Below are 20,970 nucleotides of genomic sequence, written 5' to 3'. Positions count from 1 at the left end.
CTAAAAAATAATAATAATAATTTTTTAAAAATCAACTATACTCCAATAAAAATTAATTTTAAAAAAAGTTTAAAATAACTAACTACAGGGCTTCCCTGGTGGCGCAGTGGTTGGGGGTCTGCCTGCCAATGCAGGGGACACGGGTTTGTGCCCCAGTCTGGGAAGATCCCACATGCCGCGGAGCGGCTGGGCCCGTGAGCCATGGGCGCTGAGCCTGCACGTCCGGAGCCTGTGCTCCACAACGGGAGAGGCCACAACAGTGAGAGGCCCGCGTACCACCAAAAAAAAAAAAAAAAAAACTAACTACAATAACATAAGTAGGGATTCTATTTCAGATTTTCTGACTCCAAGGCCAGTGCTCTTTTCAATGCAATTCAACTTGAAAGAACCTTTATGGAGTACCTTCCGGGTATATTTCCATATACAGCACTGCTCTACAAGTACTCTGAAGCACCTACTTTGTGCAAAGCATCATGGCGGGCACTATGTGTTCTCCACTTCCAGGATCGGCACAAAAACATCTCTGATAGAGCTGATCTCTGCAAAGAGCCAGTCTTTTCCCCACTCTAACCTATTCTCTGCATTGCCATCCAACAGCTCTTCCGAATCCACCTCCTTAATCACAATAATTAAAAAACTGTCAGAGATGACATCCTACCCGTAAAAACACAGGCCAAATCTCACCTGCTTTCAAGGTCTTCTGTAAACTGACTCCAACTTACGTGATCAAATTAATTTTCCCGCACTTGCTGAGAAAAACCAAATTAATCTCTTCCTTCCTCCCCACATTCAATTTCTTTGCAACTTCTTGCCCTGTCTTTTCTTCATACTATCACCCAAATCCAGAACTGATGCTCAAGTATTCATCCCCAACCCCTGAGAGTCTCTTCCCTCCAAGACCTTAAAATCTACTGTTAAGCTACAATTAATAATTCAAAACAATATATAATAATTAAATTAGGTAGTACAGATTATAGTTCATGAGGCCTTAAAAGAGAGGAATCACTAAGGGCTGCAAGAATGTCTTCAGGAAGAAAACAGCACTTGAAATGGGCTCTAAGTGACAGACAGGATGAGAATTGGCAGAAGTAAAAACAACACACACTGAGGAACAACCTAAAAGCCCTCCCTTTTACCCGACTTCTTCCCGTTCACATCTTACCTAAGCCTCCAGCCAGTACCACCTCCTCAAGAAGGCTTCCTCAATTACTTCACAATCTAACCGACACTCTCTTCTCGGACCTTCCAAAACCATTACTGCCTACAACACGCATTCTGGCACTCAGTCACTCCGTATTACAGACCTCGTCTATCTGGCAGCAATATGTCTCCACATAGTAAGCATTCAATATTTGTTCAACTGAACTCAGTTCAGCAGCCATTGTTGCTTTCCGCCATTTAAAAATCCACTGATCGTAACACTGTTTAACTTACCGGGCATCTCCTTTGGAAAGATTGGTATTTACAGGATTGAGAATAACCTTGTTTGCATCTACATCCACCACACATTTGGTATGCAAGTCAATTTCTGCAGATTAAAAAAAAGAAAAAAAATTAGTCATTTTGAAGTAATTTATGTCAGAAAAAAGCTTTTGACAAAAAATCCAACACTCCTTCATGATAAAAACTCAACTAGAAACAGAAGGGAACTTCCTCAACCTGATAAAGGGCATCTAAAATACCTGCGGCTAACATCACACTTAACAGTAAAAGACTGAACGGCTTACCCTCTGACATCAGAAATAAGACAAGGATGTCTACTACTTTCGTTCAAAATTGGACTAGAATTTCTGGTCAGGGCAGTTAGGCAAGAAAAACTAATAAAAGGCATCCAGATTGGAAAGAAAAAATAAAACTACCTTTATTTGCACACTATATGATCTTATACATAGAAAATCTTAAAGAATCCACTAAAAACTACTAGAATAAACAACTTCTGCAAAGTTGTAGGATACAAGATTAATATACAAAAATCAGCTGTTTCTATACACCAGCAATAAAAAATCCAGAAATGAAGTTAATAAAACAATTTCATTTATAATAACATCAAAAAGATTCAAATACTTAGGTATAAATTTAAAAGAAGTACAAAACATATACACTGAAAATTCCAAGACATTGTTGAAAGAAATTAAACATTTAAACAAATAGAAAAACAACTTATGTTCATGAATTGAAAGACTTAATTCTATTAGGATAGCAATACTCCCCCAATTGGTCTATAAAAATTCAAGTCAATCCCTATTAAAATCCAAGTTAACTTTTTTTCAAAAGTTAACAAGCTGATCCTAAAATCTATATGGAAATACACAAGACCTAGAACAGCCAAAAAATCTTGAAGAACAAAATACAAAGACGACAACTCAACAATTTCAAACTTACTAAACAACTACAGTAATTGTGGTACTAATATAAGGATAGAAGGATGGACATATAGATCAATGGAACAGAGAGTACAGAATTATACTCTCATATTTATGGCCAAATGATTTTGATGACAGTGCCAAGAAATTCAATGGAGAAAGTATAGCCTTTTCAACAAATAGTGCTGGGACAACCTCATCAAAATAAAAAATTTTGTTCTTCAAAGGACACCATCAAGAGAGTAAAAAGACAATCCACACCAAAAAACAAACAACCCAATCAAAAAATGGGCAGAAGACCTAAATACACATTTCTCCAAAGAAGACATACAGATGGCCAAGAGGCAAATGAAAAGATGCTCAACATTGCTAATTATTAGAGGAACGCAAATCAAAACTACAATGAGATACTACCTCACACCAGTCAAAACGGCCATCATCAAAAAATCTACAAACATGCTGGAGAGGGTGTGGAGAAGAGAGAACCCTCTTACACTGTTGGTGGAAATGTAAATTGATACAGCCACTATGGACAGCAGTATGGAGGTTCCTTAAAAAAACTAAAAATAGGAGACTTCCCGACGGTCCAGTGGTTAAGACTCCATGCTTCCACTGCAGGGGGCACGGGTTTGATCCCTGGTCAGGGAACTAAGATCCCACATGTCGTGCAATCAAAAAAAGAAAAAAAAAGAAAATACTAAAAATAGAGCTACCATATGATCCAGCAATCCCACTCCTGGGCATATATCTGGAGAAAAACGTGGTTCGAAAGGATACATGCACCCCCAATGTTCACTGCAGCACTGTTTACAACAGCCAAGACATGGAAGCAACCTAAACGTCCATCAACAGATGAATGCATAAAGAAGATGTGGTATACATATACAATGGAATATTACTCAGCCATTAAAAAGAATGAAATAATGCCATTTGCAGAAACATGGATGGAGTTGGAGATTATCATACTAAGTGAAGTCAGACAGAAAAGGACAAATAGCATATGATATCTCTTATATGCAGAATCTAAAAAAAATGATACAAATGAACTTATCTACGAAACAGAAACAGACTCACAGGCTTAGAGAATGAATTTATGGTTACCAGGGGGAAGGGTGCGGGGGGGAGGGATAGGTTAGGAGTTTGGGATTGCCAAGTACAAACTGTTATATTTAAATCAGATAACCAATAAGGACCTACTGTAAAAAAAAAATATATATATATATACATAATTTTTTTAAAAAGAGGAAAAAAAGAATTCTTGGGAAAAGAACAATCCACAAAATTAACAAAATATTTGTGAATCATATATCAAATAAGGAACTTGCATCAGAAAATATAAAGAACTCCTACAACTCAATTTAAAAAATTTTAAATGAATTTTAAAAAATTCAATTTTAAAATGGGCAAAGAACTTGAACAGACATCTCTCCAAAAAAGATACAGAAATGGCTAATGAGCACAAGAAAAGATGCTCAACATCATTAGACAATGGGGAAATGCAAATCAAAACCACAATGAGATACCACTTCACACCCACTAGCATAACTCTAACCAAAAAGATAACAACTTAAACTAATATAATATTGTAAGTCAATTATATTTCAATTAAAAAAGAAAAAATAATAAAGTGTAAATTTGATGTCAAAAAAGAGACAGGTAAGTATAGGTGAGGACATGGAAAAATTGGAAGCTTCATACATTACTGGTGGGAAAGTAAAATGATGCAGTCACTTTGGAAAATAGTCTGGCAGTTCTTCAATGGTTAAACACAGAATTAGTATATGACCCAGAAATTCCCACTCCTAGGCATATACCCAAGAGAAACCTATGTCCATACAAAAGTTTGTACATGAATGTTCATAGCAGTATTATTTGGCTACTCATAATAGCTAAAAAGTGGAAACAACCCAAATGTCCATCAACTAATGAATGGATAAATGTGATATATCCATAAAATGGAACACTATTTGGCTATTAAAAGGAATAAGGTACTGACACATACTACAACATAGATGAAGCTTGTGCTAAGTAAAAGAAGGCAGTACAAAGGACCACATATTGTATGACTTTACTTATTTCTAACGTTCTGAACTGGCAAACAGAGACAGAAAATAGACTAGTTATTGCCCAGAGCTGAGAAGTGACTGCTAGTGGGTATAGGTTTCTATTGGGGGTGATGAAGATGTACTAAAATTGTGCTGATTGTTTTCACAACTGCATGAGCACAATAAAACAACTGAATTGGGGACTTCCCTGGTGGCGCAGTGGTTAAGAATCCGCCTGCCAATGCAGGAGACACGGGTTCAAGCCCAGGTCCAGGAAGATCCCACATGCTGCGGAGCAACTAAGCCCGTGCACCACAACTACTGAGCCTGCGCTCTAGAGCCCGCGAGCCACAACTACTGAAGCCCACGTGCCACAACTACTGAAGCCCGTGTGCCTAGAGCCTGTGCTCTGCAACAAAGAGAAGCCACCGCAATGAGAAGCCCGCGCACCGCAACAAAGAGTAGCCCCCGCTCCCGCAACTAGAGAAAGCCCACATGCAGCAACGAAGACCCAACACAGCCAATAAATAATTATTTTAAGTTTAAAAAATAAAAAACCACTGAATTGGTTGAATTATATCATACGTGAACTACATCTCAATAAAGAGAAACATGGCCACATCATGTTTATGTTCTTATATTCTTCAAAATTTCTGACCCAAAGTATGAAACTGTTTCTGTTTGCCTTATCTCTATTACCCAAAGATATGCTCTAAGGAAAGAAACTGCACTACACTGGAGTCATTTTGTATTTCCCTAAGAACCTTGGCCAAATGTCAATGTCAAACTCATTATAACTTTAGAGTATCTGCACTGCCAGGAAAGATGATTTCTTTTTTGTTTCCTTTAACTTATATAATTGAGACAAATGCAAACAAAAACAAAAATTTCCCTCCTGGTGCCTACCACAACTCAACCTTTCTCACATCAGTTATTCTACATTTGTTCTCAAAGATATAATCTAGAAGTACCAAAAATTTAGTGGTCTTTCTTTTAGCCAATACATTTTTCAGGCAAAGAGAAACTGAAAACATCAGACATATGTTTTACCCAGGTGTGGAAGACTAACCTGGAAAGGCAGATGTCTCACTGTGGTCAACTAGTAGGAAAGCCTATTTCTAATACTTTGTGTTTAAATCCACTCTATACTACCACAGAAATGCTGCAGGAAAGCCTCAGCCACAATGCAAAAACTTTTCAAACATGCATTTTTACTTCTTTCTTTCCTTAGGCCCAGAGCTCAAGAAAGTTTGCAAAGAGATACAGGAACATATGTATATGTATAACTGATTCACTTTGTTATAAAACAGAAACTAACACACCATTGTAAAGCAATTATACTCCAATAAAGATGTTTAAAAAATAAAAACACTTCACACCCTAAAAAAAAAAAGGTTTGCAATCATTGTACTTTGTTAATACTACCCCTTAATGACCTCTGACCATATTGTATTGGCTGACCCTGTGCAGTCAAATCTATATTATACACAAATGCTTTATCAAGGCTCCAGAAATTGTAGTGACTCAGAATCTCCATCTCACCACCCACCACAAAGTTAGATATTAGTTTCTTGCAAGAACCTTAGGTCTGAGCAAAGGAGCTGCATGTATAGTTCTGCACGCAAAAGTACTCATCTAGAATGCATGCCTGCAAAGCCGTAAATCAAATATCTCCCCCGCCCCCACTAGAGTTTTGCCTTCATTTCAGATGATCTGGAATTGAAAAAGGATTCAAACGTTTTCTTTCAATATTTGTAGGCTTTTTCCCTATACTCTTCACAGCTCCTCCATCCTGCCCCTCATGACTTCATTAGACACACTAATAGTTTGAAAGCATCAAATGGCATGATTCAGGAACCAATCCCTTAAAAATCCTATATAATTCAAAGAATCACCTAATAACTAATATATCCAACCTAAACTCATTTTGTCCTAAAGAGTACAACACTTACAAATGTCCCTACATTTAACACCCAGTGGAGGTGGCCTTCAAAATATAAACAACTATCTTCACTTCTTTATTAGCTCAGTTTTTATTACCAAACAAAATTCCCACCCCAACGCTGTTAAAAGAAGGCTTTTCACAAGGCTGTTTAGAATATGGGTGGAACATCTAGGACACACACTCAAGCAAATAAGAGCAGTGAGATTTGAGGAGAGTTTAAGGGTCAGATATATGAAAAGCATTTTATCACCAAATGCCACCAATGCTTGAATGAAACTATACTGCTACAAAACTCTAAATATGACACTTTCTCCATGGAAAACTTCTTGCTCTATACTGCTTAGAAAGCAAAGCTGTGATTAAATATTAATTGACTAAATAGCAATACCAAATTTAGGCCTTAAATTTAAGGTGAATTTAAAAAAGAAAAAAAAATTTTTTAACACCTACCAAAAATCCAAAACATAAACATCTTCCTCTTAGTTTGGAACAATACTTAGATTAAAAAGATAAATACCCAGCTGCTATGCTACCTTTGCAAAAAGAGCATTAAAGTACACCCATGTTCATAGCAGTATTCACAATAGCTAAAAAGTGGAAGCAACCCAACTTTCCATCAATGCATGAACGGATAAACAGAATGTGGTATATATATTCAATGGAAGATTATTCAACCTTAAAGAGAATGAAATTCTGCTAAAACATGGATGAACCTTGAAGACATTATGCTAAGTAAAATGAACCAGTCCCAAAGGATAAGTTTTGTAGGATTCCACTTATATGAGACACCTAGAGTAGTCAAACTCATAGAGATAAAAAGTATAATGGTAGTTGCCAGGGGCTGGGCTAAAGGAGTTAGTATCTCATGGGCATGGAGTTTCAGTTCTGCAATATAAAAAAGTTCTAGAGATGGATGGTGGTGACGGTTGTACAACAATGTGAACGTACCTAATGCCACTGAGCTGTACCCTTAAAAATGGTTTAAGATGGTAAATTTTATGTTATATCTATCTTACCACAATAAAAAAATAGCACTAAATACTCATTATTATAGTAAGTAACATATGGACAACAGTTTATTCTCAGTGAAGCCTAAAATTATGAGATTGGGATTTAATTAGTACTATGTCTGAAAACCAATAAAAAACCAGAGTTATCTTCGAGTTAAGTAGTGCTATAAGTTTAGGTCATGATTAATCAAGCTTTATAGTACTCAGAACCATGAATTCTTTGATGTATTCACGAGTCCTTTAAAAAAGAAAGAGAGGGACTTCCCTGGTGGTGCAGTGGTTGGGAATCCGCCTGCCAATGCAGGGGACACAGGTTCTATCCCTAGTCCAGGAAGATCCCACGTGTCGCAGAGCAACTAAGCCCGTGCACCACAACTACTGAGCCTGCACTCTGGGGCCTGCGAACCACAACTACTGAAGCCCATGCGCCTAGAGCCCATGCTCCACAAGAGAAGCCACCACAGTGAGAAGCCTGCGCACCAAAACGAAGAGTAGCTCCCGCTCGCTGCAACTAGAGAAAGCCCGTGCACAGCAACGAAGACCCAACAAAGACCCAATGCAGCCAAAAATAAATAAATAAATAAATATTTTTTTTAAAAAATAGAAAGAAAGAGAGAAAGAGAGGGAGAAAGAAAGGAGAAAGGAAAGAAAGTTAATTTAGTCCACTAACATTAAAGATCCCATATTATTTCCCAAACAGGATCTTTTTCTAGGTCAAGTTCCTCAAGGTGAATAAAATATCAACAGCTGATAATTCAGCTTACTCAGCCAGCAAATTAATCACCTTGTAAAAGTGAACAATAATTTGAAACAAGTCTTTCTTCAATGCATAAATCAGCTATGGCTCTTTCTTCAATGACATCATAGTCAAAGATAGGTGGGGCGTGGGAGACTCCCTTTATATAACTCATATTCCATCTGGGGAAATGCATCATTCTCAGTGTGGACAAAATAATTCTGAGTTGCCCATTCAGTAACCTGCTTTTCTAATTCTCCAGAAAATTAATAGTAATTTTCAAACAAAACCTACTACTCAGAAATATAAATGAACCTCCCTTTACCTATGTCACATTCCTAAAAAGCTATAACTTACTGTCAAATTCACTAGGATCCATTTTTAAAAGGAAGATAGTAAATTATTTGTAAGATTCACATTTTAATTAAATTGCAAATTTTGCATGCTATATATGGTTCTATTTTCAACTAAATTGTGTCATGTGCCTAATATTTTTACATGTCTATGCATGCTGATATTCATAACTCATATTTCATGTATGAAGCACTTGTTTTCCCAACTGGAATGTTGTATTCTTACTTGCAGAATAGGGAATAAGACTTATAGTTCTTTACTACACTTACAAGTTGCTTGGGACCCACTGACCCAAGGAAAAAGAAAATTAGGTGACGCCACAGAGGTAAAAAACCAATTGGTAGTTTGCTTTCTAGTAAGAGATATATAAAATATCCTAATCACCTACTTTTATGTTTTTACCAGTGAACACGAGAATCTATTCAATAAACAAAAGATAAAATATAACCGAGTTCTAATACAGCTAAAGAAAAAACTGAGGAATGAAGGAAGATCCAAGACACGATGCCTGATGGGGTAATACCAAAATAATTGAAATAATCTTATGTGGCCCAAAACATAAAATGTGTATTTTCAAGAAACCAATCAACTTCAGAGGGTTAGAAAGCAGGTATTTAAAAACTTATAAGGCAAAACCAGAATAGCCAGACCAATCTTGAAAAAGAAGAACAAAGTAGAAAGACTACACTCACCAATTTCAAACTTACTACAAAGCTACAGTAATCAAGACAGTGTGATACTAACCTAAGGACAGACATATAAATCATTGGAATAGACTTGAGAATCCAGAAGTATGCTGTCACATTTATGGTCAACTAATTTTCAACAAGGGTGCCAAGACAATCCAATGGGGAAAGTATAGTCATTTCAACAAATGGTGATGGGACAACTGGGTATTCACATGCAAAAAGACAAAATTGGACCTCTACCTCACACCACATTCAAAAATTAACTCCAAACAGATCAAAGTCCTAAATAAATATAAGAGCTAAAACTATAAAACTCTTAGAAGAAAACATAGGCATTAAATCCACATGACCTTGGGTTAGGCAATGGTTTCTTAGATATCAAATCAAAAGCACAAGCAACAAAAGAAAAAAAGATAAATTGGAACACATCAAAATGAAAAACTTTTGTGCTTCAAAGGACTCCACTGAAAGAATGAAAAGGAAACCCACAAATTCAAGACAGTATCTGCAAATCATGTATCTGTTAAGGGACTGGTACTCAGAATATACAAAGAACTCTTAGAACTCAATAATAAAAAGACAACTCAATTTTAAAAATAAGAATAGGGTTTGAATAGGGATCTCCGAAAAGATATACAAATGGCTTAATTACATGAAAAGATGCTTAATTAACATCACTAGACATTGGGGACAAGCAAATCAAAAATCGTAATGAGATACCACTTCACACCCACTAGGATGGCAGTAATCTGGAAACATCATACATTGTTGGTGGAAATGTAAAATGGTGCAATAACTTTGGAAAACAATTTAGCGGTTTCTCAAAAGTTAGAGTTACTATATGACCCAGCGATTCCACTTCCATGTATACACATACTCAAGAGAAATGAAAATATACAATAACATATATAAATGTTCATTATTCATTAATAGCTAAAAAATGGAAACAAGCCAAATGCCCATCAACTGATGAACGGGCATCAAAATGCAGCATATCCATATCACAGAATATTATTCAGCTTTAAAAAGGAATGAAGTATTGATTCATGCTACAACATGGATAAATCCTGAACACACTATGCCAAGGGAAAGCAGACACAAAAGTCCATATACTGTATGATCCCACTTATAGTAAATGTCCAGAAAAGGCAAATCCACAGAGACAAGAAGTAGATTAGTGGCTGCCAGGGGCTGTGGGGAAAGGGGAGGGTGTGCGTGTGGATGGAGAGCAACTGCTAACGAGAGAGTCTCTCTTTGGGATGATGAAAATGTTCTGGAGTCGGACAGCGCTGATGATTGCACAGCTCTGCAAACACACTAAAAGCCGCTGAATTATACACTTGTGATACATGAACTACATCTCAAAAACAGCTGAGAAGGAATGGCCCCACTGCCCTCAATGGATATAAATTATGGTTCAAGTCCTTCAACCACACTTCTAGACACTCACTACTTTGAAGATCCCAGCCAACCCAATTCTTCTTACTCTCAATTAATAACCTCACATTCTACCTCATCTAGAAAATTAAGCACTCCAGGGCTTTCCCATTATATAATTATCCTCTTCCCCCTATACTTCAAAAATTTCCGTCTCTAGGGACTTCCCTGGTGGCACAGTGTTTAAGAATCCGCCTGCCAATGCAGGGGACACGGGTTCGATCCCTGGTCCGGGAAGATCCTACATGCAGTGGAGCAACTAAGCCCGTGCGCCACAGCTACTGAGCCTGCGCTCTAGAGCCCGCGAGCCACAACTACTGAAGCCCACGCGCCTAGAGCCCATGCTCCACAACAAGAGAAGCCACCGCAATGAGAAGCCTGTGCACCGCAACGAAGAGTAACCCCCACTCCCGCAACTAGAGAAAGCCCACGTGCAGCAACAAAGACCCAGTGCAGCCAAAAATAAATTAATTAATTTTTAAAAAACTTCCCTCTCTATTGGCTATTTCTATTTTTTTACAGGCTCCGGACACGCAGGCTCAGCGCCCATGGCTCACGGGCCCAGCCGCTCCACGGCATGTGGGATCTTCCCGGACCAGGGCACGAACCCATGTACCCTGCCTCCGCAAGCGGACTCTCAACCACTGCACCACCAGGGAAGCCCAGCTTTTTTGTTTTAATTGAAGTATAGTTAATTTACAATGCTGTGTTAGTTTCAGGTGTACAGCACAGGGATTCAGCTATATATATACACACACACATATATATTCTTTTTCAGATTCTTTTCCCTTATAGGTTATTACAAAATATTGAGTATCGTTCCCTGTGCTATACAGTAGGTCCTTGTTAGTTATCCATTTTATTTATAGTAGTGTGTGTATGTTAATCCCAAACTCCTAATTTAGCCCTCCCCCTTCCCCTTTGGTAACCATATGCTTGTTTTCTATGTCTGTGGGTTTATTTCTGTTTTGTAAATAAGTTCATTTGCATCTTTTTTTTTAGATTCCGCGTATAAGCAGTATCATACGATAGTTGTCTTTCCCTGTCTGGCTTACTTCACTTAGTATGATAATCTCTAGGTCCATCCATGTTGTTGCAAGTGGCATTATTTCATTCCTTTTATGACTGAATAATATTTCTATATGGAGCTTCTTAGAAGAATGCTCACGTATACACACTGCTTCCATACGGAAACACCCACTGATTTCTCAGCCCACTACCAACATGCCAACACCAATTCATTCATTCAGTCAAAATTATTCTTCTGCCATTTTTTGCCCTGGGCCCCCACATTACTTTCACCTGCTTTTCCTTATGCCTCTCTTCTTGGCCTCTGTGACCTCGTCCTTCACGCATGCCTTAATTTGGTGCCCTATCTTCTAAATATAGTAACAACTCCCAAATCTACACGTATCTCTAGTCCCTTAGTTTCAGACTCCTGTACAACAGCTTTCTGCATCCATCCGCTTGGCTGCACTTCAGAACCTAAAACTCAACCAGTCTGTTGCATTTCTTCCAGGCACGTACTACATCTTAGTTGTAGGTGCAGTGCATGGCACGTGATAAGCACTGACTAAATATTGTTGAATGTCCAAGAATGGAGCTCATAATTTCCCACACCTCCACCCTAAAACCTGCTTCTCCCACGTTTCTGATCTCAGTTAATGACACCAGCACTCATTCACTCAGTTATCTAAACCAGAAGCTTTGCAGTCTTCCTATATTTCCCAAATCTCAGTTGCTTTCATACCACCTTGACAAGTTCTTGCCGGGTGTGTCTAGACTGCAAGGCCAGAAATGCTCTTTACCCCACCCACCTCTCAGGAATGTGTTTGCAGCCAGCAACCCTCAGGACAAAGAGCAGGCTTGCTTACCACGTAAAAGCAATCGAGTCCCCCAGCTCAGTGCTCCTCAGATGCAACCCAACCCACTGCCTGCACAGCATCCATCTGGACCCCTCCATGTCACCCCTGTGGGATTTGCAGGCAAAGGGAACCGCTCCTGCCACCTGCTGCACCGTAAATCCTCTGACCCAAAAGTCCTGTGTCTTCCTCCAGCATTCATGAAACAGAAACAAGCTAATGTATTAGCTTGTGAGCAAGACAGAGACACAGCTTAATTTACCTTCCTAAAGCATCACTTTAACAGTGCCACTGCTCTATTCAAAAACCTATACATTTGCGACAACACGGATGGACCTTGAGGGTATTGTGCTAGGCGAAGTACATCAGACAAACACCACCGTATGATTTCACTTATATGTGGAATATAAAAAAAAAAAAAAGAACAAAACAAAACTTACAGACACAGAGGACAGACTGGTAGTTACAGAGCGGAGGGGGTTAGGGGTGGCAAATGGGTGAAGGGGGTTAACTGTTTGGTAACTGGACTTATTGTTATCGTGGTGATCACTTTTTAGAGTTACCTTGTACACCTGAAACTAATATACTGTTACATACCAATTTTACCTTAAAAAAAAAAACCTATAGTGACTGCACTCCTCCAACCCTGCCCGAGACTCTTCTGAACCTGCCTGTACCTCACCCCTCTTCATACCCCTCTGCTCCCCACAAACCTCACAACTTCAGTGAGGCCACCTTCCACCACTCTTCTCATGCCCCACTCCCTATATTCTTCCAGCTTTTCCAAGAAAGAACAGAATTTCAGGGCTGGGGCTCTGGAGCTGAACTGCCCAGGTTCCAATCCCCAGTTTCTCCACTTGATAGTTATGTGATTTGGGGCAAGTGGCTAAGCTTGTTCAAGTTCCCATTTTCTCATCTGTAAAATGAGTTATAAATTCTTCCTAGCATTTTTGTGAGGATTAACCTAAAATAATCTAGTTCAGTGCTTGGGACCATGTCGATGCACAGCAACCTCTCTTTAACTGTTAATTATACAGATACTGTCTCCTTCCTGCTGTCTGAATTTTTACAGCTAACTTCCTCACTGTTCTTGCTTAATTCCTACATCCATGTTTTGCTAAGTCCAACAACTCATCTTGTGCACCCCACCTGCCATGCCTTCCTGTCAATTGCCTTCAACCCATGCCTCATCATTCTCAAGCCCCACCCCCATTTAATTCATAAGGCACTGCCATCGTTGCTTTGTGTACTATACTCATAACTGATTCACCTGTGTATCTTACTACCAACAAGACAGTGAGCTCTTGTGGTCAAAGATCATGACTTATGCTTCTCATATATCCTGCACATCTTTGAAAATTACGCAAGCTCAGGAATGCAACGCCCCTCTAAAGATCATCATGTCTGATACAGTAGTAAAACCACAGGTTTTAATGGCAAAATAGGTGAAATTCGGGTTCCAAAATACTGGTTTTGTAATTCTGGGAAAGTTACTTAACCTCTCTGAGATTCTGTTAAAAAGAAATTGTATAACTACCTTTCAAAGTTTTGTTTGAAGAATAATGTATAAAAAGGAATGAACTGTGTAGCTCACAAACAGAAAGCTCTCAAAAAGTAGCTATTATTTTTTTCCTCAATCAACACATGTTAAATTGAATAGGCGAATTCATTACTACCAGCTTTTAAAGATACCTACAGCTTCTGAGAGCTAAAGCCCAGGACCAATTAAGTCATGGATTTCGTGTCCCATACAGCAGTTAGTTTCACACACTTCCCTAATGACTACACTGCTTCTCTCAGCCAAGCTTTTTTAAGAATATGCTTTGTTGAACACAAGGGGAAGCTGATCAGCAAGCATAGAGATCAATAACGAACCCATTTCCCTCACTAAACAGCTCAATCCATCTGCTTAACCAATATTTTTGCCAGTGGTTTCTTCCATCTTCAGAACTTAAGAAATGGAAAAGTTGACGTTCATCATTGTTTTATGGGGGCGTGGGGGGTTAAAGTAATGCCAATTCAAACAAGTTCTGATTTGATTTGATAAACTTGTACTTTCTTCTCCAAAAGCCTCTGGCCCTATATGTATAAATCCCATTTTTCAGTTGACAGCGGAAACAAAAGAATGTTGTGATAGATGTGTGTCTCATCCTCCATTAGCATCTCAAGTAGATGCTAATAAAACAAGCATCTTCTGTTTCAGAAAATATGTCAGAAATTTCCATCCACAGTCATCCCTAATTCCAACACCAGTTATCTGAGAAGGCTTAAGAACCACCAGTGGGCTCAGGGTCAAAGACTCCTTCCTGTTTCAAACAGATTCTCCCACCCAACCCTGCACCTTGATTCCCAAGGATCACCTGTTTTCCTCACTGATGGGCCAGGGTCTTCCAAGCTTCCTCCTACTTCCTCAGTTTCACCTGTCTTTTGATTCACGATTGCTCACTTGGTTTTGACTGGTCTCCTTAATCTTCCTATTCACATGGCTTCACTTCCACCACACACTTGTAAATGTTTTCTAGCTATACCCTGAATCAGTTACCTACCCAGGCTTTCAATCTTGCCCTGAGATCTGGCAATCTTTCTCCGTCATGCTTATGTCCAAGACCCACACGAAGTTCTCAAAAGCTAAACAGAGCACATAGACCAGCCACCCTGAAGCCAGATTTCTGGGCCCCCTGCAACTCCGCCTGACCTTCCTAATCTCAGCCTTCTCCAGTTAACCTCACGGAGCACTCCTCCCTGTGTTAGCACACGCTAATCTCATCTCTGTGCCTAAACTTGCCTGGCTCATTCCTGTCCCCATGCCTTTGCTCTCAGGCCATACTTCCTCCTCAGAGAACCAACTCCCCACCCCTCCCACCAGGCACCATAAGCTTCCTCCCTCCACAGAGAAAGAAGCCTCCCCTAATCACCAGGTTTCCAGGGATCCTTCACTCTAAATTCCTACATCTCCCTATCACTCACCTGGTACTTTTAATAACTAGCAATCTGCTGAAGGTGTTTACCTTTTAATCTTATCTTTTCATGTGACGGTCATTTCCTTATGAGCATAAACCATAAAATGCACTTTTAAAAACTGAATACTATAATACTAGACAACACTAAGAGAAAGTTTTTAGGAAATAAAATTCCCCCAACAAGATCAGTCTCATTTTTTCATGTTTCTTTCTAGTCCTTGCCCATTCCTGTTTACATTTTTAACATAGTAATAATCATAATAGTAGATTCAACCATATAGTTACACATACTGTTTTACATTCTGCTTTTTCTAACATAAAAAAGTCTTCCTCGTTAAATGGTTTTGATTTTCATTTTTAACGTCTATATCTTATCCACTGAGAAACCAGACTGTGATTCACTTAAGCACTGACTTCTTTTCCTAGTTAGACATTACATTATTCTTTGTGTCTTTCACTGTGTTGATCCTTCTCCGTGATTTTCACTGCATCAAGTACTGAAAAATTCAAAGCAAACCGTTGAGAAATACCTGTTAAAATAAATTTATTGTCCATGCTTCCTAACACCTGAAATAACCCAATTTCACTGTTTTTTCTCTCTAGCTAAATTTCTAATGTAATTTCCGGTTTCATCACCTTAGGCTAGGTAGACAGCAAAGATATTTCCCAAACACTTTTTATATAGATTTATTTATTTTGATAGTTAATCTCATACATATTTAAACACTGGAAGCCCCTTGAGGGAAGGCAATAAGATCCCATACTAAGATAAGGTAGACACCTGGCAGGCGTTCAATAAATATTAAATATTTTTTAAGCCATCTAAAGTTATAAAACATCAAAGTCCTGAACAGGAGAGTGTCGCTGATCTAACTAGTGCCATCAATTATGCTTGTAAAACTTTCGGCTCACTTAATAATTTCACTGGTTAATAATGTATGAATGGGTGTTCCTTACAGTTTACAGAACACAAAGAGGTTACCTGGTGAGCTGTACAGGTCTGAGAGATGACAAACAGAACTGCAAATAGAACTCCCAGATCTCATGACAAAACAAGCTTAACCTCTTTTACTTTAGCTGTTTAAGTTCATTCTTCAAATGAAGAAAAGCAAAAACAAAACTTGTAGTATTAAAACTACGTAAAATTACATATGTATGTAAGTACGAACTGGAATGAAAATAAGAAAATGAGTGTGAATTGTTAAGGTGAAAGAATGTCAGAGACACTTTCCTTTTTATTTTTTGTCTTCTTAGTATAATGTTAAAATGTATAACAAGAAAAACATTCCCGACAAAAGCATATTCATTAGTCATTACAATTCTTGCTATTATTGAAGTAGGGCCTAATGCTGAATGTTCAAATAACTAAGTTTCCCAAGCCCACATGTAATTTAGCAAAAAAGACTGAAACACTCTTAATTCCATGATAAATGTTAAATAATAAACCAATTATCTACCTTAACACCTAAGCACAGTCAGATACTGAATCACATGAAGGACTTAACGGTACACTAGAAGCTTCTTGCAAATTTCAGATTTTCCTCGACAAGTAGCTAACGTGATTCCAACTATCAGTCTTTAGAGTAAAACTACACTATCCCAGGAACCCATTCTCATCTCATTCTCATTTGTGAAGAGTGATTTCTGAGGTTGCCTCCTGCACTAACCTGCTAAGGGAGAAACAATTATGACTGAAAGTTTACTATTCATCAGAATTGTATACTATTACTTAATCCATTAATTTTCCCGGAAGTAATAACTGGTCACAGTAATAATTTTTTTCAAAATTACCGGAAAGGGATATGACTTTGTTTTAGCCTTTTTAAGCAAACTCTACACAGCAGTATAAAAATCACTGGCTTTAGAATTCCACTCCATTGTATTCCACAAGAACCTCTAGATTTATGTAAATGACTACTTTATGACAAAATAGAAATAGAACCACTTTTAATTATCTGTAGTAATCACTAAAAAAAAAAGTCCATGTGCATTCAGGAAATGTGAGGCTAGGTAAGAGACAGCACTAAATGAATCAGAAGGCAGTATACCACGAACAACGCGCTTCTACTTATAGGGTAATGGATCTATGCATAAACCTTAATTTTAAAATGAGTTCAGCCAAAGGGACAACTAACATCTTTTCCAAAGCTAAAAGTATTATTCTAAGTACCCGTTGAACCTCTGATACTGACAATTATTACAATCTAATCAATGTCAATTTATAAGTAAAAAGGATAGTGCTTCCCCTGGAAAACTGAAACTCAAGGTCGGGGGAGGGGAAAGAGGAAAGAATTTTAATTATCCGAGATAGGTCTTTGGTGGTGGTGGGTTAGCTGCCTCTTTTTAGCACTGGCATTTCCCAAGTTTTTCGTGAATAGGAAATTTTTTTAATGTGCCGAAATCATCCTTTCAGAATCAAATCCCAGCTAAGTTGTGTTTTCTGCAGCTTGGTGTTTTGTTTTGTTTTTTTTTTAATCACTGTGATGGTAATAAACTTGAAGTGAATTGAAATAAAGCTGCCTGAACACTCGAGGACTAAAAGCTTTTGGAAACTGTCAGAGTTCATCTAAGTTCTTTCATTTTGTCAGAGCATGTAATTAATGAGGCAAAAGTTGAAGACCCAAAACGTGAACTCGTTGAGAACTTAAAGTAATTAAGTTCTTAGGGAAAATTCTTGTGTCATCTTGACAGCCTTAAGCCAAGAAGGGACAGGAGGAATCACCAACTCCAAAAAAAAAAAAAAAAAAAAACTTCCAAGAGGACAAACCTAGAAAGCATGTTATCCTGTTGAACTGTGTACCTCAATATATACCAAAGACAGCAAAGACAACTAGAAAGCAACTCCATTTCTATACAGACTTAAACAACACAACTACAGGGTTTCCCTGGTGCCGCAGTGGTTAAGAATCCGCCTGCCAATGCAGGGGACACGGGTTCGAACCCTGGTCCAGGAAGATCCCACATGCTGCGGAGCAACCAAGCCCGTGCGCCACAACTACTGAGCCTGCGCTCTAGAGCCCTTGAGCCACAACTATGGAAGCCCACGTGCCTAGAGCCTGTGCTCCACAACAAGAGAAGCCACCGCAATGAGAAGCCCGCGCAAGGCAACGAAGAGTAGCCCCTGCTCGCCGCAACTCAAGAAAGCCCGCTCGCGGCAACGAAGACCCAACACAGCCAAAAATAAATATAATAAAATAAATAAATAAACAACAACTACAAACAAAGAAGTTGCAAAAATGACTGAGAAAATGATTCTGGTACTTACACGAATGATTCGCATTAGTTAAGAGCCTTCTCAGCTGAAAAGTCATTTCCTGGGACTATAATGATCCCACTAGTATCACCTGATATATATAGGAGGTGCTTCCAATATATCTCACTTAAAGTAACTTGCCCTGTCACGCTGCTAGTTAAGCATTAAAGCCAAGGCCCGGCCCACCTCCTCTGACTTGAGTCAGGTTTTCTCCATTACATTAAGAGGATTTAAAATATACTGTTTATCTGCTTTCTCTACCCTCCCTGCAGAATTGAGAGAATGTCTGAAAGATACAATTTCACAAGAATCTTGGCACCTAATCTATTTATTGTTGAGAGATGACGAATATGACTTCAAGCAAAAACAAAACTTTCTTAACAGTCAAGAAAAAGCGGGGGGTCGGGGGAGGGCAACTCCTCTACCCAAGTTCAATCAAAGGATTTACAAGTCTTCATGACAATCCAGGTTAAAGGAATATAAAGTGAAAAGCCAAGAGGAAGGACTTTTGCACTAGACTGCTTTCTCAGAAGTAACCCCAACTCCCTGCCCTTCTTCCTGCCACGGGCCACAGGAGTGCGGGGTCGGGGCGCCTGGGCCACCGACGTGGGGCCTGGGGGTCCCCGGCTGTCCCGGGCCAGGCCGGAGGGTGAGGACCCCAGGGCGGGGGCCGCGCTGACAGCTGGCGGGCCGAGAGCGGGGGCGCGGCGAGGCGCGGGACCAGGGGCCGGGTGGGGAAGGAGGAAGCGAGACAGGGGCGCGGGCGCCCTCCTAGAAGGGCAGGGAGACAGGAGGGCAAAAGGGCGGCGGGGCGGGCGCGCCGGCGGAAGGGGCAGCGGGCCGGGACATGGGGCCCGCGGCGCCCCGGGACGCGGTGCGGGCCAGGGGAGGGGCGTCCCGAGCAGGCGAGGCGGGCACGGGCGACGAGGTTTCGGGGTGCGCGGGTCGCCCCCCCACCCCGCCCAGACACGAACTCCAGGTGCGGGACCGGCCGGACCCCACACGGCGGCCGCGGCCAAGGGAAGGGCGCGCCAGGCACCTGCCGCCTCCGCCGCGGCGGCCCCAGGCGCGCTCGGCTCTCACCTCTTCGGTTCATGGGCCGGATCCGGACGGCCACTTTCACTTTGGAGTCCCCCATCCTGCCGCCGCCGAGGTTCTCGCTCGGCTTCCGTCTGCCGCGGCCACCGGGCAACTCTTCGGGGCTGACCGGGCGGGAGGGGGCTACGGGCGAGAGGGGCGGGGCCGGGGCGGGGCCTGCGGAGGGGCGGGGCCGACTCGGGGCTCCCGGCGGCGCCCCCGCTGCATGACGGGACTTGTAGTCCCTGTAGGTGGTCGCGGGCAGAGCTGCATAGGTCCGGTGCGCTTCCCTCTCTGGAGCTTGTAAATACCCCTCTGTTTCTACACAATTCTTACTTACCCTTACAGTTAGTACTGAGACGTAAGCTGTCGATGAGCTGATATCTCACCTGAAAACAAACAGTTGAATAGATGGCACTGGAGACCTTGCGACCTCTCTCAGACTCATTTCCTGCCAATCTTAGTGTTTTATCCCTGGCTCAAATTATTTCCTCTGCCTGGATTGCCCTCCCGGCCGTGTTTGCTGAAATCAGCCTTCAAGACAAGTCAAAAGTCACTTCTGGAGATCTTCATAAATCCACAGGTTACCCTATACCAACCCACCCCCTGCCCCCCTTCCAGTCAAGACCTTGGGCTCTGGCATCAATCTGGGTTCAAACGCGCCCTTAGCACTTTCCAACTGTGTGACCAAGGCAAGTGGTTTGACCACTGTATGCTTGTCTTTTCATATGTAAATGAAATACCTACTTTATGGGATCGTTGTGAGGTTTAGTGAGTTAATGTAGGTAAACCTCTTAAAACTCCCAGGCACATAAGTGCGCGATAAAAGTCATTATTTTTGCTCTGTTATAGCATTTATGCTGCAACTATTTATGTCTCTCCTATTTTGTATTTTTAAAACCATATCTTACATGTGTAGCCTAGCCTGTAGTAGAGACCCAGTAAACATTTATTGCATGAATGAATCAATGACTCAGTGAAGCCACACTAAAATGTGCTTTTTGTTAAGCCCTAGCAGAAATGCTAACTGGTGGCCTGTGGGCAAGATCTGACCTGCAAACATGTTCTATTTGGCCCAACGTTATTGGCCAATGCATGAAAACTGGGAGATTTTTACATGCAATGCTGGGCCTACATTACATATTGGGAATATCAATAGGAAATGAGTAGCAGTGGCCACCTTTATAAGAGGCAGTTCCTCTTCGATATGTTTAAATGACAGAACAGAACTCAGAACAA

At 40.2% G+C, this 20,970-nt stretch overlaps 1 protein-coding gene across 2 annotated transcripts in view; it reads right to left on the bottom strand.

Moving 5' to 3' along the window:
* KIF13B (kinesin family member 13B) overlaps window positions 1-19,855 on the bottom strand; it is a 185,607-nt gene extending 165,752 nt beyond the window's left edge. For both annotated transcript variants that reach the window (XM_029201887.1, XM_029201888.1), the window contains exons 1-2: window positions 19,738-19,855; window positions 1,435-1,528 (exon numbers count right to left, since the gene is read on the bottom strand). In XM_029201887.1, the coding sequence (XP_029057720.1) occupies window positions 1,435-1,528; window positions 19,738-19,792 (149 nt within the window). In that variant the 5' untranslated portion in view covers window positions 19,793-19,855. The remainder of the gene's footprint in view (window positions 1-1,434; window positions 1,529-19,737) is intronic.
* Between the last annotated feature and the right edge of the window lie 1,115 nt (window positions 19,856-20,970).

The sequence above is a fragment of the Monodon monoceros genome, unplaced genomic scaffold (genome assembly GCF_005190385.1).
Source record: "Monodon monoceros isolate NGI ecotype Baffin Bay Population unplaced genomic scaffold, NGI_Narwhal_1 Super_Scaffold_5, whole genome shotgun sequence".
Taxonomy (NCBI): Eukaryota; Metazoa; Chordata; class Mammalia; order Artiodactyla; family Monodontidae; genus Monodon; species Monodon monoceros.
The sequence above is the reverse complement of the archived record's forward strand: the minus strand, read 5'-3'. Positions and strand labels throughout refer to the sequence as shown.